Genomic DNA, 12,146 nt, shown 5'->3' with positions numbered 1-12,146 from the left:
CCATGATAAGCACATACAGCTTATTACTGGTTAGAGGTCAATTATAGTAGGGGTATAGGTATGTTAAGCTTTTTAGGCTGTGGCAAACTTTTGTGTATATAGATGGCTACCATGCAGCCTTCTGGTAAAACCTGCAATGTGATTTCAGAACTGCTGTGTGTTTGGCATTTGGTAAATTTTTTTTTACCTATTTGCAAAAAACATGTTCATATTACACTGTTTGACAGTTTACTGTGCGGTTGCTACATGGTGTACAAGAGCCGGTCAAAACACACAGCTGTCACACATGGTTTAGGGTATTATGCAAGTGTTGCTGTACTGCTGGACTCATAGAGGCACAATATCTCCAGCTGTCTCTGATCTATTTATTAAAACCTCCATTTTTTCATATGCTGGATCATGACAAATAATCAGCCTTTGTACTGTAAAGAAGGAAAAAAACAACACCATTAGCCAATCTTATCTTTAATATGTTTTGTCAAAATGTCTGTGAAATATCAGGTCTTGTTTTTTTATTTTTTATTTTTTATTTCTGATGTAAACTTAAATGTTATTCAGATACATAGTCAGGCATTCAAACATCAATTCCGGTGTCCTCCAAGTAACCCTTGGCTGAATAACAGATGAGGTGTGTACTACAGGTGCAATCCAGAGGTCTTCTAGAACAGTCTGAGTTGTCCACCATATGGCCCTTCTATAAAACCCATTCATTTGACAGCAGCCTCTAATCGCTAGTGTAAAAGCCTTGCCAAGAATATACAAAAACAGTGCAAAGACCTCTGCCCTGCACAAGTATGACTGTCTTTGAATGTTAATAAGAGAGACCTTTCTCTTTCAGATGTCATCCCTCCGACCTACTACAATCCCTATTTCAGGCGGTTAAGGTTTGACGTGAGCTCCATGGAGAAGAATGCCTCCAACCTGGTAAAGGCTGAGCTGAGGATTTTCAGGCTACAGAACCCAAAGGCTCGTGTGTCTGAGCAACGCGTTGAGCTTTATCAGGTAGGCCATATACATAATACAGGTCATACTGTGTAGTAGGAAAGACCTGCAGCATAAAATATTTGTTGATATATGTCTTTACAGTAATCCCCCGCTTTACCGCGGAATTGCATTTGCCACATAATTAATTTGTTTAGCTGATTTTCCTGGTCTTTAGCAGACAGCACCATAGAACAAAAAACATACAGGGAATTGTTTTTATGTCAAAATAATGACATTTATTAATACAAATATAATTATTAATTATAAAATGAAGTAAAATGTTAATACAGTACAATACTGTATACATAAAATAGCATTTTTGGGGTGACCCGTAACCACCGCAATAAACGGGGGATTACTGTATATATACAAAGCACCTTGAATTGATTTCAACTAATTTTAAATATGATTATTTTAATAATATGATATAATATACTTAACTGTAACCGCACAAAAACATGGCACAATCTACTGATATACATTAGTAGGAAACAAAACATCTTGAAAAATGCACACCAGAGAAATTTCTAAATATTGTAGATGGTCCCACACAAAGCCAATAGAGTGGGAAGTGTAACACTATGCAACTATCCTTACATGTATCTGTTAAATACATTCATTCATTCATTCATTTTCTCCCGCTTATCCGTAATTCGGGTCGCGGGGGCAGCAGTCTAAGCAGGCCCCCGCCTCCGACTGCTGCCCAATCCTCACAGCACCGTCCCTTACGGTCCCTCCTGCAGGTGGTGAGCCCACGGGAAGCTGTTAAATACATCAATATTCAAATTAACCAAAATACAAAGTAAAAAGTACCATCATTTCCGGACTATTAAGCGCACCCAAATATAAGCCGCACCCACGGGTAAGATTTTTATTTTGAACATAAATACGCCGCACCTGTCTATAAGCCGCAGGTGTCTACATTGAAACTAATGAACTTTACACAGGCTTTAACGAAAGACAGTGTCTGTTACACGGCTTGTATCTAAACAGTAGCCTACCAAGAAAGTCATTGTTCACTGTCTTCCTCCTTCCTTTCACAACAATTTCTCTCTGGAGTTTTTCTTTTGGCATTGTCATGCGTTTAAAAATCACCATCGGTGAATCTTTTCTCCCGATGCCGTGCAGCTCAGAACACGGGTGAAGTGTGTTTTTTCATGCCCGCTTGTTTTCAGCGTGACGAATGATTCGCATTTCCTGTAGACAGTCCGAGTGAGCTGCAGGTCAAACGTCAGAGGAACATCATCCATATTTATGATGTGGTGCGGCACGATTCAGTGGGAGCGCATCTGATTTAATATAAAGAGTTTCATTGGTTCACCTGAACCCGTTCGCCAATTTCATTGGTCTAATGTAATGGGGCTCAGTTTTTTGGCTTAAAGCTTGTGAAACCGGGAAAAACCCAGGAAAAATCTATATATTAGCCGCTTCATTGTTTAAGCCACGGGGTTCAAAGCATGGGAAAAAAGTAGCGGCTTATAGACTGGAAAATACGGTAGTTTAATTTAACCAACATGAGCCTGCAGCCAAACTAGTTATTATGGATAAATGAAGCTGTAAATATATGGTAATATATGTTTTTTTAATCTATCCATGATCATCTATCTGAAATGCAGTAAAGTGTACTGATCTAATAAACAGCTTCCCTTCAGATCGACTGCAGTGTGGAATATCGTGTATTCCTTTTAATTGTCGGCGGTGATTAAAAATACCAATTTTCTGTCTCTGGCTCCCACTTGCACCTCTCTGGCCCCCTCCACACTATGGTGTTTATGCCTAAAGGCAGCCATGACAGGTGACAGTAAACACTAGCTAAGCTGGGATTCACTCTCCCTAACACAGAGATTATGATGATGTATGTGGTATAGAGGGCGCAAAAGGGAGAGCATTTCTCAGCCTTGAAATCCCTTTGTGATACAAAGTAACCCACAGGCTACTTATAGAACATATTTATTGAACTTTTGAGCCTGTCTTACTCTGGAGAGTTGAAAAACGTTTATGCTTCAGACACGCCTTCCAACTTATTGATCTATTATAAATAGGAATGTCATTACATCATGACTTAGGTGAATTTTTTTTCCCACTCTCTACAGTTTTCTCTACATCTTGCCAATGAGCCTTACTTTATCAGTATCAAGTCAAGTCAAGTTTATTTCTATAGCGCTTTTCACAAAAGACATTGTCTTAAAGCAGCTTTACAGAAATCAACAGTGAAGGTGAACAGTGTGCGGTTATCCCTGAAGAGCCGACTGTGGCAAGGAAAAACTCCCTTAGATGTAATGAGGAAGAAACCTTGAGAGGAAGGTGCTCTCTCCTCTGATTCAAAAGGGGAAACAAAACAAAAACAAACTATCTCCCATGGTCAAGCCAAGCTACCACTCAAAGCACAGTGATTCTATGAGTTTATCAGTACAGTTTCTCCTTTAGATGCCTGTAGTGTTGCTTTGGTTGTCTAATATACACTCTCTGCCTCTAAGACCCAGCATGAGCCTCATGTCTAACATTTGCCACGGGGGCGAGGCAGGCCGAGTTTCTATGTGTTGCAGACCAAGCAGTGTTTTACACATTAAGCAGTGCGTGGTCCAACGTAAACACACAGCCATGAAGGACAGAGCAATAACACCGTGGTCCGGCCAGCATCTGTTTCCGCCAGCACAGCTCCAAGCCTTTTTCCCAGACCTGGCTAATCGATCAGGGAGCCTCAGACGGGAAGGGGCGGTGTGAAGAAGGAGTAGGTGGAGAAGGTGGTGGGATGTAGAGGGGGACAGGGAGCCTTCTCCAGACCTGTGCAGCTGAACTGTTTATAACTTTGGCTTTAACCAGCATGCAGAGGGCCAATCTGTATTTTGCACTCCCTGGGACACTGCAGGAACGAGAAAGGAAATAATATTTTGGAAAGTTTGTAAAAAGGTTGAGAGCTGTAAGTTGTGAGTGCTGAACTTTTTTTGGTTTCTCTTTGTAGATCCTTGGCCACAAGGACCTCACGTCACCCACACAGCGCTACATTGACAGTAAAGTGGTGCGCACTCGTACAGAGGGCGAGTGGCTGTCTTTTGACGTTACCGAAGCGGTCAGCGAATGGCTACTGCACAGAGGTAAAGGGAAAAAGCAAGCAATTATGTATTTATGTGAGCGTGTGTGTGTGTGTGTGTGTGTGTGTGTGTGTGTGTGTGTGTGTGTGTGTGTGTGTTTGTGTGTGTGTGCAAACTCACATACTCTATCCAAAAAAACAAATTTGATAATTTATTGCCCTTCAATATGCTGGATAGCTTTTCTAACAATTTAGTAGTCCCATTTAATCAGTTGTGGTTGTAAGGGGGAGTTGTGGTTATAGTTAGGAACAGAATAACACATAAATAACTTTAAGACAGAATAAAAGAAGAAATTAAGGTTTTATTATATGTATGTTAAATTGTATTGTATATTACACTGATATTGTATGCCATTTAATACTTGTTTCCTACATGGGAGAATTCAATTCAATTCAAATCAGTTTTATTTGTAATTTATGGCTAATGTTGGCTTGCTAAATCTTGCATTTCACCTACTTTATATGGACTGTCATTGGATATTATCTGTGGACACCAGACCGTAAGATTAGGATGTTTTGAACATCCCATTCCACATTTAGTCCCCATTACTGATAAAGATTTGTGCTCATTTAGCCAGAAAGGTATTAGTAAAGTCAGCTACTGATGTAAGGTGATGGCGCCTGGGGTGCAGTCATCATTGCAATTCATCCCAAAGGTGTTCAATAATGGTTGAGGTTAGAACTCTATAGCAGGCCACACAAGAACTTCTGCACTTGCTAGGGATCTTGGTTGTCAGGTTTGTGTCACCGAGTTAAAGGGAAGAGAAATGTTATTAATGTTGCATCCCAAAGACATCCTATACATAAGTGATCAATCTAAGAACCACATACATAATTGATGTAGTATGTTCATTGTAAGTATGCTGTTGCATAGAGCAATGCATCTGATTGTGTATACTTGAAGGTTTATCATTCATATTCTACAGTGAAAACAGTAAACAGAATTTAGAAATCCAAAATTTAGTGAAACTGGAATGTGTATTGTGACAGTAAGAGAGCAATGAGGGCCTTGAGGGTTAGTCAGCATTGTTGGCAGGGCTGTGATGAATGCAGAAGTTGGCTCTGTTTGCATGGAGGGACTGTTTGGCTTGAGCTGCACCTCCGCATGGCAGTCGGAGAGTAGAAACGAGTTATCTTAGTCACCTGAATCCTGTGCCAGCTCTAGTGTAAGAGCATCAATCTCCAGTAGGTTAACTGGTCTGAATTCTTCCCCATTCCTTCCCCCAGACAGAAACAATGGATTCAAGATCAGCCTGCACTGTCCTTGCTGCACTTTTGTGCCATCAAATAATTACATCATCCCAAACAAGAGTGAAGAGCTGGAGGCCCGCTTTGCAGGTGGGTCACACTGTGGGAGCACATGCAGGTGTGAGAGGAGTATAAACCGACAAAGTGTGTCATGTCTTTCTGCAGTTTAACAAGGATTTTTATGCTTTCCTTTCAATCAGTTAGAACAACTATATCCAATTCTGAAATAATACATCTGTGAATGCTCTACATATTTGTTTCTATTTCACAGCAGGACACCTAATCTTCTAAATCCACCTAGCTGATTATAATGCTTGCAATAAATTCCATGATCACTGAATTAAAATGTTCTCACTCCCTGGCTTTGCTAATCAGTTTTGGGGGTGCTGCTTGACAGGGATTGATGATAGCTTCATTCGCCGTCACAGTGGCCAGTCTCCACACTTGCTGCTCATGTTGCTTCCATCCTACCGCCTGGAGTCCCAGCACAAGAGCCACAGACAGAAACGAGCCCTGGATGCTGCTTTTTGCTCCAGGTCTGAAATCCTTATAGTCTTCATTTAGATCCAGGAAAGAGTACTTTCAAACCACAGTGCTTGGTTACTCTTTGCCATTATGCATCTGCAGCATCACAAATCTGCTCTTGCATTTCATAGGAACGTCCAGGACAACTGCTGTCTGCGCTCACTATACATTGACTTCAAAAAGGACCTGGGATGGAGGTGGATCCATGAGCCGAAAGGTTACAATGCCAACTTCTGTGCTGGAGCATGTCCTTATCTATGGAGCGCAGACACCCAACACACTAAGGTAAGAATATCTAATGCAATAAAATGCAATAAAGTTCTAAATATTTTATTTAGACCAGAAGTTGAAATATTAATTAATTAAATTACATTACTTTAATTTGCTAGCACAATGTTGTCTAGTTAAGGTGTACTATGAAAAAAACTCCGGGCCTGGCAATCACATGATATGACTTCTCCTAGGAAATTCATTTGAGCACTTGCTGAGAAAGGACATCTTTGTCATTAATGCTAAAGAATAAGATGCTTAGACTTCCTGATTTCATATGTAATTTCATGTGTAATTTTATATTTGCATTCCTTTTAATTGCTTCCAAAATGTTTGGCTTTTAGTGTAACCTTGAAATTAGCATTGCTATCTCAGTTATCTCACTGAATCAGATTTCTATTTCATATCTTGCTCAATTTGATTTAAATCAATGCTACGACTGTAAATCCCCTACGTTTTAGTAATGATTAAGCAACTATAATGCTATTATAGTAATGATGTCATTATGTGGCCATTCACAAATCAGTTACAGAGCAGATATTCAGATATTCCCTTTCCCTTTATAACTAAGAACCTTGGCAATCAAATTATCAACTGTGTGTATACACAAATGTGTTCATAAATTCTATGTAAGATTTTTTTTTTTCTTTAAATTTATCTAAAGATATGTTTCGTTGCATTAGTATATCTGCAAATGGAATAGCTCAGCAGTGCTTTACATAGAGGTTTTTCATCATTGGTCTGGACAATAAACGCTTTTACTGCTTTTTAAAGAAATGCTATATATTTGTGGTTTTGCCTAAATTCTATAAAAGTTTAACATAGTGGATATAGTGAAAACGCACCCTTCCTTTTTCTTTGTGGAAGGATGTTGCGTTACCACTCCCATGTGTGATGGGAACAGATTATATTAAAAATGATAAAAGAAACAAAAAGCGAAAAAAAAAAAAACACAATTGTGAAACACTACATTATAATGACTCTTCAATTTGGAAACGTTATCCTTCCTTTAGAAAGGTGTCGTTTGTATGTATGTTTCTCTATTACACTAACAAAAAGGTTTCCTTACCATATATGATTCATTCTCAGTGTGTCAGCATTTAAATATGCAAATAACTGTTTTTTGTTTTATTCTGTTTTTTTTTTTTTTCATTTAGCTTACCTTAATAATGCTGCATTCAGGTTACATTAAAACTGAATTCTGTTATTTTGACTACAGAGCATTTGTGCAACAATGTGGAGAAAAAGACAAGCATTTTTTTTATTGTATATTTACTGATCTTAAAAACATACACTATTTGGACAAAGGTTTTGAGGCTGGACTTTTCCAGACATATGTAGTTCTTGTAGTGAATGTCTTTGGGTGTAGTAGCAATACATTTTCCATTCATTTGAACTAGGAGACAAAAACCTGTTCCAGCATGACAATGTCCCTGTCCACAAAGCAAGCTCCCTGACGATATGGTTTGCAGTGATTAGAGAGAAAGATCTTGCTGAATAACGTTACTAGGTTATGTCTGTACAGGGGGCGAGACCAGAGACCCCCCTAGTGGTTGATGTTCAAGACCACCGACGTGTTGTCCGTACGAACCTACACGTGGCGATCTCTCAGGTCTCGGAAGAAGTGTTTCAGTTCCAAAAACACAGCCATCATCTCCAGGCAGTTTATGTGCCATGAGAGATGTCGCTTGTCCCACCGACCTTGGGCGGAGTGGCCACTCATGACCGCTCTTCACCCAGTGAGGGATGCATCCGTCGTTAGTGTTACGTGACAACAAGGAGCCAGAACTGGGCCTTGAGACAGGAAAGTAGGTTCTTTTCATATTGCTTGCTGAGAGACCTTGATAACACGGTGTGGATTGCCCTTCTGGGAGAACCCTCTGCCTCTGATTCACCACTGGAGGGGTCTCAAATGGAGGAGGCCAAGTGGGATCACGTTGGACGCTGCCGCCATGAGACCGAGCAGCCTCTGGAACTGCTTAACAGTAAATGACTGGCCTACGGTTGAGTCCCACACTATCCCCAAGAAGGTGGTTCTCTGCAAAGGAGAAAGCACACTCTTTTTTGCGTTTAGTCTTAACCCCAATTCATTCATATGGGCGAGAACGACATCTCGATGCCAGACCGCCTGAAGCTTTGATCGAGCTAATGTCAACCAATTGTCGATATAATTGCGGATGCCCTAAAGTCATAGTGGGGCGAGAGTGCTATGCGGTAGGAGGGGAGCTTCGCACCCGAAAGCAAACCTCAGGAACCTCCTATGAGTGGGAAGGATGGCTATGTGTAGCCTCACGAGTAAGCGGTTAAAGGAGCGCAGATCTAGGATCGGCCGCAATCCGCCATCCTTTTTCGGAACAACAAAGTACTGGCTGTAGTAGCCTGACTCTTCGACTAAGGGAGGAACCACCTCGATGGCCCCTTTCCTTAGGAGGGTGCGCACTTCCTGTTCCAGGACCAGAGCCTGCTTGGGTCACACCTGGGTGGGACACAACCCATTGAACCGGTGAGGAGAGGACCCGAACTTAATCGAGTAGTCTCTCTATTGTGTGCAGGACCCACTGAGATACGTCTGGCAGGCCTTCACAAGCTGCCAGGAAATCTCCTTGGGGAACCAGCCTTTCGAGGCTGGTCTCTGACCCTCTCAGAGTGGCTGGAGCAATGCCCTGCAACCGTTGGGGCTCCTGAGAGGCAGCGGGTCTGCAGCGATCTCTCGATGGAGGGAGACACCCGCAGGAGGGAGGCTGCACTCTGAGGCACATCTTGTGGGAGAGTTAACAGCCTGGCCTCTCCTTCTGCCCGGAAGTCTGATCGGGGAACCAGCCTCTCGAGGCTGGCTTCTGACCCTCTCAGAACAGCTGGGGCAATCCCCTGCAGCCGTGAATGCTTCCTGAGCAGGAACGGGTCCCCTCCATCCCCAGTGGGGATGGAAGGAGTCACCCGGTGGAGGGAAACAGTCTGGCCTCCTGGTGGTGTCGAGGAGGTATGGGCACCGTGTAATGAGGTGTAAACCGCCTTCCCTGAAGTAGGGTGCTCTGATTGTTAGGGCCACTGCCCGTTTGTTCGAGGAAAGGACCACCCTCAGGTCAGCCCTAGAGCTGAATTCCTCGTCTATTTCTCATAGCAGGTCAGCCTGGTGATATCTTTTGTTGAACTCCGGGTTGAGGAGACAGTTACAGTTTTCAGCATTTTCTTTTTTCTATTCATAGGTTAAGAAAATACAAATAACAACATTTAATTAGATTTTATACATAAGAAACAATTGACAACTTTTTAATACTGCTTAATGAGTCACATGTGTCTGCAAGGTGGATTAATAATGCCATTTATTGTGTTCTCTTTCAGGTCCTTGGTCTATATAACACCATTAATCCAGAAGCATCAGCTTCTCCTTGCTGTGTGTCCCAAGACCTGGAACCTCTTACCATCCTTTACTTCATTGGCAAGACCCCTAAAATTGAGCAGCTTTCCAATATGATTGTAAAGTCCTGCAAATGCAGCTAGGAACTGGCTAAAGCTGCATGCACACGCGCGCGCGCGCACGCACACACACACACACACACACACACACACACACACACATACACATACACACACACACTATACATTTTAATACAGTCATGAACTGTCTTATTCACACAGGTATAAAAATTGCTGTGCAGGACAGAAACAGAAATGTACATTTCCTACAACCAGCATACGTATTTGTACAAAGTGAGCACACAAAAGCGCACACGAAGAGTTTGCACTTAGGTGTGCGTGTTTATGTTTGTGTGTGTATGTGTGCTGCGGGACAAAATAGCCCCTCTTAGTACATCTCATCTCACACACTCATCACACCTGGACGTGAGTATGGCAAACACTGGAAGTACATGATAAAGTGTCTACATGTGAAGTAGTAGAAAAGAGAATCCCTCATTTCAGCAAGCAGTTACAGCAAACTTTGTCTCTTTCCTCTCTTTCTTTACCTATGCATCCCTTCAAAAAACATTTGTTTTTCCTTATTTTTAAAGCTGGTTTTGATTCTTGGAAATTGTTGAAGACCTCACTTATTTAATGTTAGCAGGGCCTGTTAGTGAATTTCCTGGCTAAGACATGACAAGAGGAATGGGAAATGGAAAGGTGAAGAGATTTTTGCGATATGGAAAGACACCAAGGGACTGAAAGTAGTTGAGTTAAATTCCATTGCAGCTGAACAAGAGGTGAACAAGCTACTTCCAGCAAAACAAGCATGTGACTGACTGTGAGTTCGGAAAGGCAGCAGGTGTGAAGCTGGCCTTGCAATATGCCCAGTTCAGTTATATGTTATAAATCGATGTCTTTTGAGCTTGGAAATTAAACAAAGCGTAATTTTGGAGATGCTGTGAATCGTACAGTTGGCTCCGTTTATCATTTTTTATGTTAAGTGATCGTAAGTACAAAACAAGTTATATACTACAGAACATCTGTCATGATTCCAGAAGAATAAAATAAAATTCACATTTGTCCTGAAAGGCAATTTTCATGAGGCACAAAAGAAAAACATTTGTTTACTTTAGGAACGTATAGTGAAGGAGTTTCTATAAAGCCAGTTCTACAGATCAGGTACATTCATGCCAACATTCATGTAATTAGAGTGGGAAAGAGAGCAGGGTTATGGTAGGTGACAATGTATTATGGAAGGCTTTGAAAGGAAATAGTTTCAGTAAAGTCAAAGGAAGGACAGGACAACAGCAGAGGGATATTTGCCAAGTGATTAGAGGCATGTAGAACAGATGTCTGACAATGTCTCTGTGGCTGTCTATAGTAATGAGAGTCAGTAAAAGCCTGGTACTTCCAGCTTATCAAGTTTCAAGATGTGGCATAAACGGGGCCAAGCCAGCCTTACAAATGTACTTGAGTAGCCATGGATGGATATGTGCCATTGAGAAACATTGTATTGCACTCAAATCTGAGAGCAAAGCCCTTTCTTTGTTTATTTTCCCTCCCCTTCCAAGGAACTGAGATCATTTGATACAAAGAATTGCACTGACTGTATTTTATTATTACCTTTTTTGTAACTTTTTTGTTTGTTGGATTTCTACTTTATGCCCCCTCACCCTCAACATACCGCAAGTGTTAATGAGGTGACTTCAGTAAGTAAATTTGGCAAGGCAAAATGGAAACAGCTCAGATCAGTATAGATTGCTTCCAACACAGTATAATTTATAGGTGACAACATACAACGCCTAACCCCAGCCCCCTCATAGTGCTAGTGGGCTTCCATAAGACATACGAAGTGGAAGGAAGCACAACCGTTGTCACATTAGAACAGTGGTTCCTTTATTCCGTCCTCAAACACCCCCTGCCAAATCACATTTGTTGTCCGTTTTTTCTTATTTCTGATCATATTAAGCCATGTAAGAGAGAACTGTGCAACTCTGACTTTCTGGCTCTAATATGATTTTGGAATAGAGTGTGGACTAGCCAGGGGGCCTTGAGGACCATATCAGTGACCTCTGTGTTAGAGCTGTATATTGTTATTGTTGTTTATGTTGATGCTGATTTTGTTGACCCACTATGATGTATTGTAACACATTATTGTTGTGGTGCTCTAGTGGTAAATAAATTATTTAAGTAACAAGGGAAAAGTAGTGTGTCCTGCTCTCTTTACTGCGTGATCCTGTAGTCTCATACAAAAATAACACAAGTGAATACAACTAGCCACTTTTCATCAAAACTGTGTTCAGTGATCTGTATAAAGAAAAGATTTCAAATGTCATCAAAGGTGTCAACATTTACCAAATAAATCACTTTGATTACAGGTAAATAAAAAAAATATATATTCTAAGCATTCATTTGTATTTATTATGTATTTATTTAAACTCTGTTGTTAAGGCAGCATTTTGCAAGTTACCAGATGGTTATTTTTCTAGTTCAATAAATCAAACCCAGATGCTCTAGAAGCCCTGTACCCCATGCATCAGCTTATCTGTATTATATACACCATGCGTCAGCTTATCTCTATTATATACACTGTGCGTCAGCTTATCTGTATTATCACAGTTAAATA

At 41.0% G+C, this 12,146-nt stretch overlaps 1 protein-coding gene across 1 annotated transcript in view; it reads left to right on the top strand.

Annotated features, from left to right (window-relative positions):
• tgfb2 (transforming growth factor, beta 2) overlaps positions 1-11,724 on the top strand; it is a 22,986-nt gene extending 11,262 nt beyond the window's left edge. The window contains exons 2-7 of the mRNA XM_083553312.1: positions 839-1,002; positions 3,947-4,079; positions 5,303-5,413; positions 5,721-5,859; positions 5,980-6,133; positions 9,461-11,724. Of these exons, the coding sequence (XP_083409438.1) occupies positions 839-1,002; positions 3,947-4,079; positions 5,303-5,413; positions 5,721-5,859; positions 5,980-6,133; positions 9,461-9,619 (860 nt within the window). The 3' untranslated portion in view covers positions 9,620-11,724. The remainder of the gene's footprint in view (positions 1-838; positions 1,003-3,946; positions 4,080-5,302; positions 5,414-5,720; positions 5,860-5,979; positions 6,134-9,460) is intronic.
• The last annotated feature ends 422 nt before the right edge of the window (positions 11,725-12,146 follow it).

This window comes from Silurus aristotelis (assembly GCF_946808225.1).
Source record: "Silurus aristotelis genome assembly, chromosome: 1".
In the NCBI taxonomy this organism is placed as follows: domain Eukaryota; kingdom Metazoa; phylum Chordata; class Actinopteri; order Siluriformes; family Siluridae; genus Silurus; species Silurus aristotelis.
The sequence above is the reverse complement of the archived record's forward strand: the minus strand, read 5'-3'. Positions and strand labels throughout refer to the sequence as shown.